At 42.1% G+C, this 18,533-nt stretch overlaps 1 protein-coding gene across 2 annotated transcripts in view; it reads right to left on the reverse strand.

Moving 5' to 3' along the window:
• Positions 1-1,119: 1,119 nt before the first annotated feature.
• LOC111721722 (kalirin-like) overlaps positions 1,120-18,533 on the reverse strand; it is a 122,317-nt gene continuing 104,903 nt past the window's right edge. Inside the window, exons 23-27 of one of the 2 annotated variants that reach the window (XM_012808440.2) lie at positions 17,797-17,961; positions 15,951-16,029; positions 6,210-6,410; positions 3,888-4,026; positions 1,120-3,000 (exon numbers count right to left, since the gene is read on the reverse strand). In XM_012808440.2, the coding sequence (XP_012663894.1) occupies positions 2,455-3,000; positions 3,888-4,026; positions 6,210-6,410; positions 15,951-16,029; positions 17,797-17,961 (1,130 nt within the window). In that variant the 3' untranslated portion in view covers positions 1,120-2,454. The remainder of the gene's footprint in view (positions 3,001-3,887; positions 4,027-6,209; positions 6,411-15,950; positions 16,030-17,796; positions 17,962-18,533) is intronic. The other variant, XM_023516323.1, reaches the window with a different exon arrangement.

The following is an 18,533-nucleotide window of genomic DNA, read 5'->3' on the forward strand; positions in this document are numbered from 1 at the left end:
TTGGCTCCAGTTAACAAAATTCTACTACTTTTCTATGTCCCTCCTCTCCTGTCCTTTCACTTCCTCAGCACGTGTACTGGAGGGGATTCCCTGCAGCCCCACATCTGGATCATCCCAGCTGTGATGTAAAAGCTGACACAAAAGCTCGAGCTCCAACATTCTGTCCCAATCATGCTGTGCCTTCCCCACAGCACAATTTCAGTCATGCCCTCCTGCCACAGTCTGTTCCTAGGCCTTGTCCCTCTAGAGCAGAAACTCAACTCATAAAAATTCAAGATGACTCCGCAGAGAGCTCTTGATTCAAGTCACGAGTAGCAGTGGAACAGCGCTTGTCATATCTATGGTCACTGGAATCCCCAGAGCCTGAAGCCTATCCTGTGACCAACCCTATGGACCAGGCTGTCCTCTTTCCTGCTGTGTACCGTAATGAGGACATGTTTACTAAAAGAGTTTTTAGTAAATATGTTTAAAATGTTTAAATCTTGTATCACATAGTATTTGTACATACATAAAGGATCAAATGACAATTATGGCAGATGAGTCCAGAGAGAGATCTGAGAGAGTGAGGCTTGATGACCCAGGGCCACTTAGAAACTAGGAAACAAATGCAGTCAGAGTCGGTTTCCACATATTTGGTTAATTCTGAAAATACTAAGTGCTATTTAGTCTTATTGCTTATACTTTCTATTAATTTATTAATCTAGAATCTTGGACGGGATGAGGTGGAGGGTGGATGAGGAAGCTGACTTCAAAACCAATGGAAAAGAATGATAAGTATTTTTCACTTTACATTTCCACTGTGAGAATAAATGTTTTTATGTATAAAAGTTCAGGCTTAGTTTCCACCATATCTTTTTCATTGAAATAGGTTTGCGGCTCTAGTTAGCCTTCATAAATTCTCTGCTCGCACTTCTGTGTGGCATGATTTCACTTTCTCAATCCCATTGTAGGAGAGAAGCAACGCCATTAAACCTGATTTGAACAAACACTTGAGTTACACTTTTTAAAATATGATTTGCATAATAGCAATCTTCAAAACACAACTAGAAAGCAAAGGATGGATCATGTACAAACACAAGAAATAAAAACTCCCCCACCCCCAATAAACAAAAAGAAAAACCATGAAATGCCCAGGTTTAATTTCTTTTTCCACCAGAGGGAAAAAAACGGCAATTAATAATAATCTTGTGTGAAGAATATACACCAGGAAGCAGCATCGGCCTCAAAGTACAATAAAGTCCTTTTAGTCCAGAGAAATATCGGCAGCTGAGTGGTGATAGGTATTGCAAGCTCAGTTAAAACTCAATGCTCTGTTAGAGTCATGTATCAGGTTTTGCTCCATGGCTTTAAAAAGGACTTAGGACCAGGCCTTTAAAAGGCCTATATGGCTGCCTCCTTTTGGTAAGCACCCCTTAGCTTCAATAAGGAGTTAGAAATAAAGCAGGCCAACTTTCTGATTGTATTCTACGGGTGTAGAAGAAATCAGAAAGTGATGGTAGCTTGTTCGTAGCAACTGTAGTTTTTATTTGCCCTTTTTTATGAACCTGTTGTATTCATTTAACTATTTCTAACCAGGTGTAGACACAAAAATAGCCCCACAACTCCTACGGTATTCAAACTTATTTCCTGGCAGGATTTCTTGCCAGATGAACTCTGAACTGCATTTAGGAGTAGCGTTTCGTATACAGAACCTATCTTAACCAAATAACCTGTGACGGACAGAACCAAATCTTCTCATTCAGATTGCCAAAGGTAACATTGCTTTCTCTTAAAGCACAGGTTCTGGTAAAAGATTCTGTACAAGATTTATAAAATGCTCTAAAAAACTTGTCATCTAATTGTGCTTAGTCAAAACAATATAATGTTTCGATAAATAAATTACTGTCTTAACTGGAGCACTCAAAGTTACTTATGATTGATTTAATATATATCTCTGTATTATAAAACTCTGAAACCTGCACGGGATATACTAAACTGTATGTGTATATGTATCCTATTAAGAAACTATAAGTATCTAAATCGGAATGGTTGACATACATGACGTCTCTGTTAAATAGAACTTTTTGCTTAAAATTCCAGCAAAGGGGGAAACCTTTTGTACTCACTGCAGAGAGCTAAAGGTTTTCCCAGTTAACCACTGATTTGGAACATACAATTAAAATTTTACAACAGCTAACGTTCTTGTTATCCTTGCCCTTCTTTTCAATGCTTTCTGTGACTCTTTGCATCTTTATTTCTTCAGAATGACCTTCTGGAAAGCCCCTGGATTTAGGGTGACTTTTACTGCTGCTCAGACCCTGAATAACCACTGAAGAGGTTTAAGAGGTACAGCTTTATATCTGCTCAATCCAGAGAACCAGAGTGAAATAATGCACACAGTTATTTACAGACAGAGTCAGTCTTGCTTTGGCTCACACTGCACTTGTATGTGAAACCTCAGGGCCCGGGAGGTGGCTACGTCCCCTGGTTCACGCGGTTGACGATGTAGCTCTTGACGTTGGGAACAGGCCGCACATCGTTCTGGTGCTTGCGGCGTTCTATGAAGCACGCCAGGCGGGAGGTGTCCAGGGGGATCTTGGAGTAGCTGCCATTGTGGGGCTGCAGCCATGGATGCTGCAGGCAAGTGGCCGCTGTGGGTCGCCTCCGGAAGTCCTCCTGTAAGATGACATTGATGAAATCTCGGGCAGCATTGCTCACGCCACAGAAGTACTCGTGGGGAAAGCTGAAGTCCACCCTGCAGACATTGATGCAGGTCTCCTCTTTGCTCTCATCCAAGAAGGGGGAGACCCCGCTCAGCATGACGTACGTCAGAACCCCGATGCTCCAGATGTCTGTGCCCAGGGAGACAGGGATGCCTTGGATCACTTCTGGGGCAGCGAACTCGGGGTTCCCCAGGAGGTGGTGGATGTGGAAGTGACCCGAGATTTGTACAGCATCCTCCAAGTCAATGAGCTTCACTCGAGGCACCGGAATCCGCAGGTCAATGAGCAGGTTTTCAGGCTGCAGAGATCCAAGGAGGCGGGGACAAGAGAAGAGAAGTTGAATTCTCCGCTTTGACTACCAGTAGGACCCTGTGAGTCAAACACCGCTCTGCTGGGGCCCACCACACATGGAAAATTCCCTATGCAGAGTGCTTAGGAGGCTTCAGACTATCAGCCTGAACTGACTACACACTTGAGTGTGGGTGGTACTTCAGAGAAGCTGTGTGACATCAGACACTGGGGCTTCTTCACTACCCTTTGCTTCTGCATTAAATCCAGAAAAGAATGAATTACTCATTTGGAGAACAGGGTCTCCCTTTTGAGCAACAGGAAAGAGAAGTTGACATTGATTGGCTGTCTCCTATAAAGTTAGATTGGGTAGGTAATCTTCCCTCCCTCCTCTCACACCAGATGTCATTGTGACTCTGGTAGGTTCTCATTAATTCATGAGAAATGTACTTAAATTGTGTGACAACCTGGTTTCTGTTTGTTAGTCATCAGGATTCTAATTTAAGTAAATAAAATGAATTCAAATTTACATTCCTCAGAGGTTGGATTTAGCTGTTTCCCTGCAAATTCTTGCTATTTCTTTTATTTATTTAGAGACACAGTCTCACTCAGTCCCCCTTGGTAGAGTGCTGTGGCATCATACCTCACAGCAACCTCAAACTCTTGGGCTCAAATGATCCTCTTGCCTCAGCCTCCTGAGTAGCTGGGACTACAGGTGCCAACCACAATGCCCAGCTGAGTTTTTTTTTTCTATTTTTAGTAGAGATGGGCTTTCACTCTTGCTCAGGCTGGTCTCAAACTCCTGAGCTCTGGAGATCCACCTGCTTCGGCCTCCCAGAGGGCCGGGATTATAGGCGTGAGGCACGGTACCCGACCCATGTTGCTATTTCTTATTACCTTTATGTCCAAATGTGCAACCCTGCAGTTGTGAAGGTACTGCAGAGCTTCCATGATGTCTCGGATGTAGAAAGCTACCTTCTCCTCCATCAGCTCATCGTGATTCATAAGGTAATCTAAGAGCCGGCCATCGTCCATCCTGAAAGCAGGGAGGAAGGGCAAAGGGAGCATGTTTGTGAAAAAACAGAATAACCCGTGTGCAGACCAGTGAGATCTCTAAGATCTCCCTTACTTCCTATTACAAATGAAGATCAGTGTTGCAACACGTGCTTGTTTTCGTTAGAGCTCAAACTTAGTGTAATGCTCAGAACTAAAATAAATATATTTGCAGATGTGGTGTGCTTCCTCCAACCTGGTGGGATAGGGTAGGAGTGGTCAGACTGCAGTGGAGCAAGACTGGGCTTGTTAAATTGGTCCCCTTGAACTTGGAGTGATTAATTAAGGAAGAAATGAATGGTAACACTGCTCTAAGATCAGAGGCTTTTGGACAATGCAGATGCCTACGTCCCACCTTAGACCAGCAATCAGAATCTCAGTTGCCTAGTGGAGAAAAGTTCTATCAGCAGTCCGGTGACGACCGAGAGGAGGCCTCAGTCACAGCAGAACAACATTCAGCGCATGGTTTAGCTCAGGCACAGCCTCTCCGCAAATCATCCCCGAACCTCAAGTCCAACTTTTAACGAATGTTAAAATGCTGAGAATTCACAGCAACCTTCTCCAAGGCACGCATTTATTTCTTAGCATTTTCCATGCTGTATTGAAATCATCCATTTATCTACTGGTATTCCTCCTTATAACTCCTCAAAGGCAAGAACTGTATCTTTTCACCCTGGTTCCCAACCCTGGCCCCAGTGTGCACAGTGAACACTCAGGATATGTTTGCTAAACTGGTTCAACCCGATAGTCATCAATCCACAACATCTCTGAGAAGTTGGAGGAATTCTTCAGTCTTCACAGATGAGGACCCCAGAGTCTAGGAAACTAAGTATTTTGCTTTAAATCACAGAGCTGGGATGTGAGCCCACATTCCTCGCTCCACAAACAGCTTTTTCTCATCACGCTATGGCAGACTGATGAGATAATCAACACCTTCCCTTGGAACAGCCGTCAGCAAGTCTGAAGGGGCAAAGGTCTGCGTCTGCTGAACCATCTTGGCACGCATGACAGTGCATTTTAATTGGAACCCAGGCACGGATGTTGTCACTTGTAGACAAGGACAGTTCACTGGCAACAGACTATACTTTTTGAGTTAGGAAGCTCCCAACAAACAGGTTAGGCTCTGAAAGATTGTAAGTCTGTTTTTAAGGGCAAGGGGACAAACTACCAACTGCTATGCAGCTATGTAAGGTTAAGTAACACACTAACAGTGCTGCTTATATCCCCTCTTTTTTTTTTTAACCTATTTAAAAATGTAGCCAAAGTTGTTTGCATTTTAGCTTCCTTTTTTGTTATAAATAAATTTATACCAAGTTACTGCTTCAAAGACCCCCTTCCACACGCTCGACTAACAAGCACACAAGAGCAAGACTGAAATGAAATTGAAAGGCAGACTATGCAGGTGCTTCTCTACAGAACACTGGTTCCTGCAGAGCCAGACTCAACACTGACCTTCAGTGGAAACATCTGTCTCCTACCTAATGAGGCTAAAGGCCTCATTATCACCAATCTGATAACATGTCTGTGTTATTTCTATTACATCTGAGAACACTGTCTCTGTAAGATTTCTCTAAACCACAGAGGATGCTGTCTGTTCTTAGCCTTGGGTGATGGTGGGGAGAATGACCTTATTCCTTTATCTGTTCTATGTAGAGGTCAAATATGTGGTTGCCCAAGTCTCTAGAAAATTTGGAATGACTGGAATGTTTTGAAGGCCAGGTTCTCCCCTACAAGGAATTTCCCTTGGTGGAAGACCGGGGCTGGCATGGCAGTAGGTTGATGTAAAGGGCCCCCTCTTTCATCTCAACCTCACCTTCTCCACCACCCTACTGTCCATAAGTTCTTCCGAACCACCTTCCCAGCCATAATGGAAGAGAGTCCATATGGAAAGAAATTGAAAACTGCAGTGAGAGAGAGATGGGTTCAAGTCCCACCTTCTCCACTTCCTAGTCTAAGGAGCTAGTTTTAAAAACTTATTCTTAATTTTTTACTCTATAAAAACAACATTTATTATAAAATGGGGGAGAGAGTACATGTTGCATGTAGTGTTTCATAAACTATAAGACATGATATAAAAGGTAGCTGCCTTTTCCATTAATTGTGGGCAAGAGATAACTCAAACGGATGGGGACCACCTTAGAAGGACAATTCCAATTCAGTACTTACAATTCCAAAATCAGTATGTAGGACGTGGGGGACTCATAGGTGTCGTGGAGAGTGATGTACTGGGGGTGCTGCAGGTGCTGAAGCAGGGCGGCCTCATGGGCAGCCTGCTCTTTCTTCTTCATTTTTTTGCTAACGAATTTCACGGCCACATCTTTGCGGGTAGCTTTGTGAATGCATTTCTTTACTATAGAGAAACGGCCTCTGAAAAACAGGAGGGAGAAAGAGTTTTCCAACATTTATCAGTCACCTAGGTTTCATTTGATCCATAAATGTGCCAAGTTTTGTGGGAAGTGGTCAGGCAGTAACATTTTATTAGGAATTCTGCTTTCCTATATTTTTTAGTAATGATGTTATCATTCAGAAAGCCCATCTTTCCTTCTATAGCATTTTAGGCTTCTTTGAGTTACAAAAAAGCTATTTTTTAGCCAATATCTTTCTCCGTCAGTGGGAACATCAACCACAGGTTCCGTTTTCTTTTCTAAGCAGAATATATATATTTGTACTAAATACATCAATAAAAATAATAACACTAAAGAAGTTCTACTCAATGATAAAAAACATTTTTAAAGAACCAGTTTTTCATTTGATTTTATTATCTTTTTATTGCGGACATTTCTAATATACACAAAAGTGAAGGGAATAGCAGAACGGATCTGCCATGCAGCGAGCTTTACTAATTACATGCACAAATAATGGCATGAATAACGCCCCCTTCTTATGACCTGGTAATCTACACCAATTTTTTATTACAAAATCGTAAGTATGTAATTTTGTAACATGACAACATCACACTTAGGCACAAAACAACATTACGTCTGCTGGACCCTGTAGAATGGTTCCCAGATACAGCCCTGTGAAGGCAGTAAGATAGCTAAGCAGAAGCAGCACAGGTCAGCAGTGGAAGCAGACAAAGTGAAGGTCAGTGAGGTGACAAGGCAGTATCCTCTAAGCCCTGTCCACGAGGTGCCCTTAGCCCATGAGCAGTAGGACAGTCTGAAGACCAGCCCATGGGGACATCATGGCCACTGCTACAATCATCCAATTAACTCTTTGACCTGGCTCTGTGCTCACTGTCCAATTTTCTAATAATGCTTTTTTTGTTGCCCAGGCTGGAGTGCAATGGCATGATCATCACTCACTCCAGCCTTGAACTCCTGGGCTCAAGTAATCCTCCCACCTCAACCTTCCAAGTAGCTGGAACTGTAGGCATGCACCACCAAAGCCAGCTGATTTAAAAAAAAACATTTTTTTTTAGAGGTGGGGTCTCACTATGTTGCCAATGCTGGTCTAGAATTCCTGGCCTCAAGTGACCTTCCTGCCTCAGCCTCCCAATGTGCTGGGATTACAGATGTGAGCCACTGTACTCAGCCTAGCTTTTTTTCCAGTATAGGTTTGTTTACAAGAATATGCTAACTAGTAAAACAACTACCATGTTTCCCCCAAAATAAGACCTGCCCCCAAAATAAGCCCTAACAGGATTTCTATGCATTTGTTAAATATAAGCCCTACCCCAATAATCAGACCTAGTGATAGGCCATGCATTTCTGCGTGGAGCGGTAAGGAAGACTGGAATACCTTTTATCTGCCACAGCTCCTTTCTCCGAGCCATTTGCACTTGCCTGGGTGCATGTGTGGTAACCGCCGGGTGCAGGTATCCTATTGCACACATGCTAATGGCTAGGAGAAAGGAATTCACGCATCACTAACGCCAGCCCCACCAACAAGGTTGGCTCCCCCTGTCAGGTTCCAGAAGAAGATGACTTAACTGTATTTGAATAAATGTAGATTGTTGTATTATACTTAATAAAAATAAGACATCCCCTGAAAATAAGCCCTAGTGTATCTTCTTAAGAAAAAATAAATATAAGACAGTGTCTTATTTTCGGGGAAACATGGTATTAGACAGGTATTCATTGAATGTCTGTTATATGTCAGACATCATTCTTGGGATAGCAAACAAGTATTTGGTCAAACTGGCAGTTCTGTTTCACATGATGAATTAATAAGTTGCCATTCTGGTTTTTAACAGCACTCTCTTGTGAGGTCATTATTACTCCTTCCAGAGGACTTTGGATGCACAAAAACAGCAGAATGCTGAGGATGGCTCTCCTGAGCTTAGTGGCCACAAGTTACTGCTAGCTTAACTTCAAAAACGTTTTTCTATTTACAAGTTATCCATCCCATGGTTTCAATTAACTCAATTAGCTTTACAGGTTTTTATTTTTTAAAAAATGTAGTCCATCCTCCTATGTATCCTGTTTTTTCTCCCCTGGAGGTGATTTAATGTATCAGTTTGATGTCCTTTAGAAGATGACTGAGATATTTACTTACAGGGCCCTAGAGAGCATGCTTTGGTGGCTACCTCTTGATTGTTTCAGTTTTCGTTATTGTCCGTTGACATCTCATAGGGAGATGAGATTTCAGCCTCTTTCTTCCCTCCCTACTACACAACCACTATTCCCCAGCTTCTATCCTCCCAGCAAAATTATATCATAATCAAAATTCAGTGCTTACATGACTGTGTTAGTACCAGTCACAGCAGAGCCTCTAGTAAACTATGAACACTTCTTTTTGTGAGAGAATGCACTCTTCAGCCATTTCTGACAATGAGTTACATGGGAAACAAACTGTTTGAGACTTGCCTATCTGAAAATTTGTACTTATTCTATTTTTGTATTTGATTTGTTAGTCTAGCTGACAGTTGGGAAAATTCTTCACTCACTATTTTAGAAGAATTACACTATTGCCTTCTAACCTCAAGGGTTAATGTCCACAGCATTATGATTCCTAATTTTAGTATATGACCCTGTCTCCTCACAGGGAGCCTGTAGGCTCTTCTCTTTTCCTCAGTGTTGAGAAGTTTCACTATGATTTGCCATGATGTGGGTCTATTTTCATTTACTAGGTTGAACACTTAGGGTAAACTCATATCTTTTCGTTCTTGAACTATTTTATTTTATAGAAATACAGTAGAACCTCCATAGTTGACCACCTCCCTACATTGGCCTCCTGCTTACGTTGACCTAATTTTCATAGACTGGACATGAACCAGTGTACGTATCAGTGCAGTAGGCCTAGGTCCTTAGGTGTCACCTCCATATATTGACCAGTTTGTTACTGTCCCTTGGGTGGTTAACTTACAGAGGTTCTACTTCCTTATTTTCTGTTTTTTTTTTTTTTTTTAATTCTCTCTTTCTGGAACTTCTGTTTTTCAAATTGGACTATTTGAAAATAGTCTGTAAGGATATTAATGAGAGTTTGGAAGTCTTTTACGGCATAGTCTGTTTCCTTTTTTTAATTTCATGTTTTTGTTTTGTGTGCTATCTCCCATTTTAGAGATTTTCCTCATGTTGAGAAATTCTTAGTAATTGACTCATTTATTTCCCCTTTATTCCTAAAGGATACTTTTGCTAGATTTAGAATTCTTGGTTGCCAGGTCTTTTTTTTCAGCACTTGGTCTCTGTTGACTCTGTTGTCTTCCAGCCTCCATAAATTCTGATGAGATATCTGCAGTTATTCAAGTCATAAAATATAATGGGTTACTTTTTTCTCTTGCTGCTTTCAAGATTTTTTTTTCTATGTGTTAGTGGTCGGCAATTTGATTATAAGGTATCTGGGCATGGGTCTTTCTTATCCTGTTTAGGTCTCTGTGCTCCTTTACAAATTTGTGTCTTTCATCAGATTGAAACCTTTTCAGCCATTCTTTCTGCAAAATTTTTTTCTGCACCAATCACTTTCTCTTCTCCCACAGGATTTCCAATGACATGAGTTTTAGACCTTTTAACATTTTCCCATAGATCCCTGGGGTTCTGTTTAATATTTTAAAAATATTTTTCCTCTCTTCTCTTTATGTTGTATAACTTATATTTCTCTATCTTAAATTTTACTGACTCCTCCATCAATTCCTATTCTGCTGTTGAGCCCATTCAGTACATTCAGTACTTTTATTTATTTATTTATTTTGAGACAGAGTCTCACTCTGTTACCCTGGGTAAAGTGCCCTGATGTTGTCATAACTCACAGCAACCTTAAACTCCTGGGTTCAAGCAATCTTCCTGCCTCAGTCTCCCAAGTAGCTGGGACTGGGGGCACCTATCACAATGCCTGGTTAATTTTTCTACTTTTGGAAGCGGGGTGGGGGGCTCTCCCTCTTGTTCAGGCTGGTCTTGAACTCCTGAGCACAAGGAATTCTCCCACCTCAGTCTTTCAGAGTGTTGAGATTACAGGTGTGATTCCAGTAAAGTTTTTTTCACATTTTTTAGTTATATGATTTCCGTTCTAAAAAATAACTTATTTTTCTCTGCTGACTCTTACTTGTATCTTTCTGTTCATTTCTAGAGCATTCACCTTTTCTTCATGGAGATGCTTGACAATCTTTGTGTGATAATTCCAACATCTTTATCATCTCAGACTATCTGTCGACCATTTTTTGACCTGAGAACTTTTCAGATTTTTCTGGTTTTTGTTATATTGAGTGATCCTGAACATTTTGAATATTATGCTGTGAATCTGTGATCCTGTTAAAATCCTCTGAAGAATGTTGATTTTTTGTTTTTATGTTTTCATCAGCAATCAACTTATTTAGATTCAGACTACAAGTTCTGTCTGACTTTCTGTGGGAGGTGTTTTTACCAGCAGATCAGTTTTCAAAGTATTTGCTGTGGTGTTTAGACCTGCTCCTCATGAGCACCACGCACAGGTTAGTCTGGGATCAGTCAGTCCCTGCAGGGTGACTGATCAGTGGTTGGTATTGTATTCGGTTCTCAAAGCCTTGCTGTATTTCTTTGGGTGTGTATTATTCATGCACACATGTCTAAGTGGCTCAGGATCTGTCTGGTCTCATAATTAGGGGATCCCCTTCTGTTACTCTCTCCTCACAGAGGTTTTCCCCACATTCTCTGGCTCCTCTGGTCCACTTTTTGTGGTGGTCTGGCCAGGAAGATGGAATTCTCTCAGTGTTTCAGCTTCTTGCACCATTGTGCAATTTCATATGACTGCCCTTCAGGTGAGCAATGAGAGAGAAAGAAAAAACCCAGGAATGTCTCTGCTCTCTCCAGCACAAAGGGATACCTTTGCCATGTCTTTTGGCCAGAAATGTGGGTTTTTCTTAGTATTCTGACTCCCTGTGTGTGCTGCACAATTCTCTGACTTGGCCCACCCTTAGGTCAAAGCTAGGGAGATAAAAGAGAATGAAAAAAGATAGAAAACTCGTGCCACTGTTTTTGTCATTTTCAAGTCTTGACTTCCCTCACCAATCTCCCTATTATATACTTTTCAGAATTCTCAGATAATTGATTTTTGTATTTTATCCAGGGATTCTAGTTGTAATAAGTAGGAGATAAAGGCTACTATGGGCTTACTCCATCTTGACTGGAGGGTTGGCTCATTTTAAAAGGTCAGCACTAAAAAGCTATTTGGAGGCTCTGCGTGTGTGGGTGGAGCCTGTCAACTGTTAATTTAAGGTCATCAGACTGGACTCTCGCCTTGGGAAGGCTCTCTAATTAGTATCCTTAAGTCTTTCCTCTTGGCTGGTCAGAGCCTCCTAACTCCTGCCTAGAGAGAGGGTAAAGCCCTGGTGGATAAGAGAGCTGGGTTCTTAGTAACCAGGATGCGTATATTCTTACAGTGTCTCTGTTTTCACTATGGTTCAACTGTCCTCATTCGTGCCTGGTGTCCCCAAGGACTATCTTTCAAGAAAATAAAACTTGAGTCTTATCTTGTGTGGAGGAGGACAATCACACACATGCCTGAAGTGGGGAGGAGGCCTGGAGCCACAGCTCACCCCTGGGCATGCTGACAGTTGCCTGTCCAGGCTCTAGAAAGGCAGCAGACCGGGCCTCTAGGGAGGACGGTGGGCTGGACACAGGCATCTATTCTCACTGTCTCCTGGGGCAAAACTTCTTTTCAAACACTGTCAGCCAATCCTTTTCCTATTTCCAGAAGTACTGGGCCTCTGTGGAATTCTGCCGCAGAAGTTACACTGCCTCTCATTTGATCCCATGACTGACTAGGACTCACTAATTCAGTTCTCCTGGGTCATTTGTTCCTCTTTCATCTGTGTTTTTTCCTTCTATTTATTTATTTATTTTTGAGATGAGGTCTCACTCTTGCTTAGGTTGGTATCAACTCCTGAGCTCAGGTGATCCACCTGCCTCAGCCTGCCTGAGTGCTAGGATTACAGGTGTGAGCCACCGTACCCAGCCTACTTTTTCCTTCTGATACTTTATTATTATCTATTCTTCCAGTGTCCTCATCCTTTTGTGCCTACTTGAAAAACTTCTTCTATTGTTTTAATGTCGTCTAGGAGGCCCAGCACTGATATTTTTCCGGACTCTATGTGGGCAACCTGTCAGCATTCCCAGCAATAATCCCCCCCGGCTTTTTAAAACTGCTTGGGCACCTATACAGTTTATATCTGGTTAAATATGCCATGTTCAAGTGCCCTTTCCTTTTATGGACGTGTGGTAGAAGTAGAGATACTCCTTTATAACTATGCACCATGATCTGTCTAGTACAGGAGAACCTCTGCAAGTCGACTGCCCAAGGGACAGTAATAAACTGGTCAACAGACTGAGGTGGTCAACATAAGGACCTAGGTCTACTGTACTGATAGGTACATGTGGCACCTGTCCACTCTATGCAAATTAGGTCAACTTAAGGAGGTGGTCAATGTAGGGAGGGAGTCAACTATTGAGGTTCTACAGTATTTAATTACTGGTAGTCATACAGGCACGGGATTCAGGTTTAGGCATACTGGAAAAAGTTGACTCACATCTGTGACCCTGGCACAGATGTTTTTCATGTGTGTCATGTAAGAATCTTCATATTTTATTGCCATTATGGTAGTGTACAACATTTTGAAAAGATCTTCTGAAAATATGAGAACTGTTCTTAGGAAAGAGAAAAGATTCAGGCTATTGGAGCTGAGATTGTTTTTTAAGAAAACAACTGTTGATTACTTTGAATAGATCAGAAAATTGACCTCCCCTTTGAGAAATATCAAAACATCTATTTATTCTGCTACAACATGGGGTGTCTAGGTGATACAGCTAATTTCCCTAAGAACCAGTCGGGGATTTGATTTGCTCATTATTGGGGTCATATCTAGCTTCACAAATTTCAAGGTAACAGAACTACCTAGACTTTCATTACTGGAATTTATTTTTGACAGTAATTGTTACGATGAGAAATGACATATACTAGTAAAACAAACATAGGCTTAGAGTTGGGTAGCCTAGAACTTAAATCCTGGCTGTACACTTACTAGCTGTGGGACCTCAAGGAAATACTGAACTTCCCTGAGCCCGAGTTCAGGGAGTCCAGACACTGCCTCACAGTGTTATGAGGATTAGATTAAATAATGCTTGGATGTGTCTACATAGCTTATGAAACACTGCAGGGATTCAGAGGTAGGCCATCATCAACACATAATTTCCTTTGGCTTTCTTTTTCCTCTGGCTACACAAAAAAGACAGGAAAGTAGAATTAAAGTTTATTTTTGGTGAAAGATGCTGTTATGAAAGATAGCAAATTACTTTCTCCTGCCTACAAAACAGAAAAAATAAACATTTTGGCTTCCTCCACAGTCTCTGTTATAACTGCCACACTTAGGAAACTTTATGCTTTGTTAAGAGATGCTGAAACAATGATGCTGATTCTGTTCATTTCAGAGCTTTTTATTAAGTTTTTTCTACTCGTCACATTAAGATTTATTAAAAGGAAATCACAATGACCACCCTCCCATCTCAATTCTACTCCTAAAAATGCCATTCTAGAGCTCATGCAACCAGGAAGTAGGTCTGAAGTGACCCGATGCGTAAGCATTGAGCTCAGTACTGATAATACCAAAACTTTAAAACAGGAGTAAGGCCAAAAAAAAAAAAAAAAAAAAAAGAGAGAGAGAGATGCCAATCAGAGATCTAGACGAGGCCAATTGTAAATGGGTGCCCTTTCATTTCTACATCTGGGGGGCAGGTGACTTATAAGGTCAGCCTACATTTCCTGCCCAGACCACCTGGAGACCAATGCCTGCCTAGGGATAAACCCCTTCTGTTTTTCTCCCCTCAGCTATTTTGTGGGTTAAGTGATAGATTTTTTTTCATTTTTCTGTTAAAAGTCATATTTATATATATAATTTTTTTTGAGATAGAGTTTCACTCTGCTGCCCAAACTAGAGTGCTGTGGTACCATCATAGCTCACAGAAACCTCAAACTCTTGATCCTCTTGCCTCAGCCTCGTGAGTAGCTGGGCCTACAGGTGCCCACCACAATACAGCTGGCTAACTTTTCTATTTTTAGTTGAGATGGGGTCTCACTCGTGCACAGGAACTGAGGAATGCCTAAGCTCAAGAGATTCTCCTCCCTCAGCTTCTCAGAGGACTGGGATTACAGGTGTGAGCAACTGCACCAGCTAAAATTTTATTCTTTTTATTTCTGAGGACACAATAAATGTTCTCTAACCAAAAGAGAGGGAACGGCAGAGTGGCAAGGGGTGGAGAGAGAGAGGTACGTATACATGTACATGTGGGGGGTATTTAGATTAGAAATACCTATGAAGGCGCCACACCTGGAGCTCAGCAGCGAGGGCATCAGCCACATACACTGGAGCTGGCAGGTTCAAACCCAGTTTGGACCCGCCAAACAACAATGACAACTACAACCAAAAAATAGCCAGGTGTTGTGGTGGGCTCCTGTAGTCCCAGCTACTTGGGAGGTTGAGGCAAGAGAACTGCTTAAGCCCAGGAGTTGGAGGTTGCTGTGAGTGGTGACGCCATGGCACTCTACCGAGGGTGACACAGTGAGATTCTGTCTCAAAAAGAAAAAAAGAAATACCTATGAAACAATTAATGCGCTCGACACATGGACATATAGAGAGACCTATACCCAACAATTAATAACTATACATTCTTTTCAAGAACATGTGGACCTTTTTTCATAATTGACCATGAGTTATTCATAGAGGAAGTCCCAACAAAAATTAGGGAATCAGTATCATGTAGACTGAGTTCTCAAGCCACAGTGCAAATTAAGGTAGAAATCAGTAATAAAAAGTTCCTTTAAAAGATCTCATACATTAAAATATGTCATACATCTTAAAATATTTTTCCACTTTAACTGGGCCATAGACAAATTCATAGTTGAAGAAAAATAGATAGAACTCAACAATAATGAAAATACCACATGTCAAGACTTGGGAAATAGGGCTAATATTATACTTCAAAGAAAATTTTGATCCTTAAATTTTATTTTTTTTAATTGAGACAGAGTCTTACTTTGTCACCTTTGGTAGAGTGCTGCAGTGTCACAGCTCACAGCAACCTCAAACTTCTGGGCTCAAGCGATTCTCTTGCCCCAGCCCCACTAGTAGCTGGGACTATAGGCACCTGCCACAATGCCCAGCTGTTTTTTCTTTCTTTTTTTTTGTTTAGCAGGCCCTGGGCTGGGTTTGAAGCCATCAGCCCCAAAGCATGTGGCCGGCTCCCTAACCACGGAGCTACAGGCACCCAGCTGATCCTTAAATTCTTATATTAGAAAAGAGTGAGGTCAATGCATGAAGCAGTCAACTTAGGAAGTTAGAAAAAGAACAGTAGGAAATACACATAAATCTTCTCATTGTGTTCACCCTGTAGAGAGAATGCATCTATCAAAGAAACAAATAACCAGAATGAGTAATTACTCCGTCGTGATGATGCTAGATACTGATGAATAAAGGCACTATGAGAACACTGTGTCATTCATTACCTTCCGATTTCATTCAGCTCAGTATAAGCTGAGTCAAAATTTTCCTTCCAAGAAATGGTGGCGCCATCAGCAGCAGCATCTTTGGAAGAGAGAGAATCATTGATGACATTGAGGATGTCATAGCAGAATAAAGAAAAGGTTAACAAAAAAGCTTCCGCGTAGCCCCAAAGCAATTCTCACGGCTAAATATGGAATCTAACTCAGTGGGAAAATGCCACGATTCTCTGGAATGTTATTTAAAAATATATCATCCAAGGGAAACTGACATGACAGAGTCAGACTCCCTCTGCCATCTACTTAAAAACAAGGGGAAAACACAGGACAATCAAAAGTGTGACTTCTGGAGATTCTAAAATAGAAATTTGGCAGAAAGAGTTAAAAGGGAGAGAACAAAACACTTTGAAGTCCTAGAAAAGCCAGAGAGATTCAGGGCTATCAGGAGGATATGGAGAGAGAAGAGGGGTGAAGCTACAAGATCAAGAAAGGAGAGAAAGAAAAGATATTCCAAAATGTTTTCTTTCTTACCCCATTGTTCTCAAGCATTCATGAGCTTCTTTCTAGACTGAATGATTTAACTTAACCCACAATATATGCCCGATTAGACTCTGGTGGCATTTCCTTGTATGATGGGTCAATTTCCTGGCAATGATTTAGAAACACACACACACACAGGCACACACACACATGCATGCAAGTATGCACACCAACGTGCATTTGTGTTGTCTACTGGGGACCAAAGTTTGCAGGTATCAAAAAGAACAGTGGTCATGCCAGAGCAGGACTCAGCTAGTGGCTTAGGAGGAGAGAAGCCAAGTCCACAACACAGCTCTTCTGACCCCAGAGCTGGGCCCCTCAGGCTGCCCAGAGCACACCTGGCTGGGACTGAAGGCAGCCTCTCCATATTGAATACCGGGGAAACAGAGAACCAGCACCAAGGTTTCCCAGTGAGTCACAGGCCCTGGGAACAAGGTCAAAACCACTGGGAGAGATGACTGAATTGGCAGTGGGGGCCCAGCTAGAGAGCATTTCCGGATTCAGCTGGGGACGAGGCATAACCCAAGGCTGGAAAGAGTTTTCCAAGCCCCTCTGGAGACTCCAGATTGACCCAAAGAGACGCAGGACCATTGCCTTTGAAGCAGAGCAAAGCACACCCACCCACTGCCCTCCTGGACATGCACTGACCGCTCCCTTCCACTGCCCCAAATCTCACTACTTGGAGATTTCTTCAGACCAGCAAGTTTCCTTTTTCAAAATGTCCCTGGAACCAAGATGACTTGGTGGGCAAGCTAAGGACCACATTCGTAAAATACGCACATTTAACATGTTTATTTTAGTTAATTTCTCAACAAAGCTACATAAAAATATATCTATGTTGAGAAAAGAAATCCTGGGATAATGAGGAATGAGGAAACTTTCAAGTATTTGTTTTGAGATGAAATTCTTCAACCAGGCTACTTTCTCTTCCCATTTGAAGCTGTAAGTGGCTATCCCTCATGCTGTGAAGTGTGATGCCAGGGAGGGGGGGCTTTATATACCTGCCTCTGAAAGGGGGCAGATAGTAGCGTGGGACTCATGACTCCTGTCCCTGTTCCTCTCTGTTCTGGAGATACACCCAGTCTCCTGGGGAGCGTGTTAGGTCCAGGCAAGGCATGGGGGTGAGGGGGCAGATCTAACATTTGCCCAAGATGCTTAGAGGCACACTTTATGGAAACATTCTTCATGAGACCTCCCAAATGTTGCTTGACTAGAGCTACTGAGCAGCCCCAAGTCACCTCTTGTGTGAGCAGCCAGTGCCAGTGGGCCTGTGACATCTGGCCAGGGGGTCGTGGACATGGCAGGGACTCACCATATTCTGGAAGTCGCACAAATTCCGAGGGCTCGCTGGGGAGGCTGATTCCCCAGGGGTTACTTGCACTGACTCTGAACTGATAAGGACACCCAGGACTAAGGTCTTCAATGACGAGATAAGTGTCCAAGGTTGACGCGACCGACTGCTGCCAGATCTGAGAACCTAGTGACAGTTTCCCAGAAGAGAGAAAGAAAAAAATCCATAGAGACATTGTTTCAAAGACCTTCAGCAAACAAAGAAAGGAAAATTGACACATTCAATTTAAGGGACAGTTGTAGACCGACGGTGGCAGTTTGGGTTCAGTTTCCTAAATGACTGAATAAATGGTGAGGGGTGTGACAGAAGTTGACCCAGAGATTCTGTCCACTTTCAAACGTGCATGTCCAAGTGTGAGAGTGACAAGACAAAGATAAGAGGAATTTCCAGAGGACATGTGGTAAATTCGTAATTCATAACAAAATAGGAAAAATATGCATCTGGCAACGGAAACGAAACAAATTAACATGTACTAAGCACCATACACATGCACAACCCTGTGGGAGGGTCTGGTGTCTCCCACATAACTCTCTCATTTAACTTCCTCACGTAACTCCACAGAAACCTGATGAGGTAGGGAGCATTAACCTACTTTACAGATAAAGAAAATGAGCCTCAGAAATATTAAACAATTTGCCCGAGAGAACTTAGTTAATAAGGTGAACTATGAACTGAATAATGAGAAGTATGAGCTTTGT

This window comes from Otolemur garnettii, unplaced genomic scaffold, assembly GCF_000181295.1.
Source record: "Otolemur garnettii isolate 467f Iridium unplaced genomic scaffold, OtoGar3 scaffold00089, whole genome shotgun sequence".
Lineage (NCBI taxonomy): Eukaryota > Metazoa > Chordata > Mammalia > Primates > Galagidae > Otolemur > Otolemur garnettii.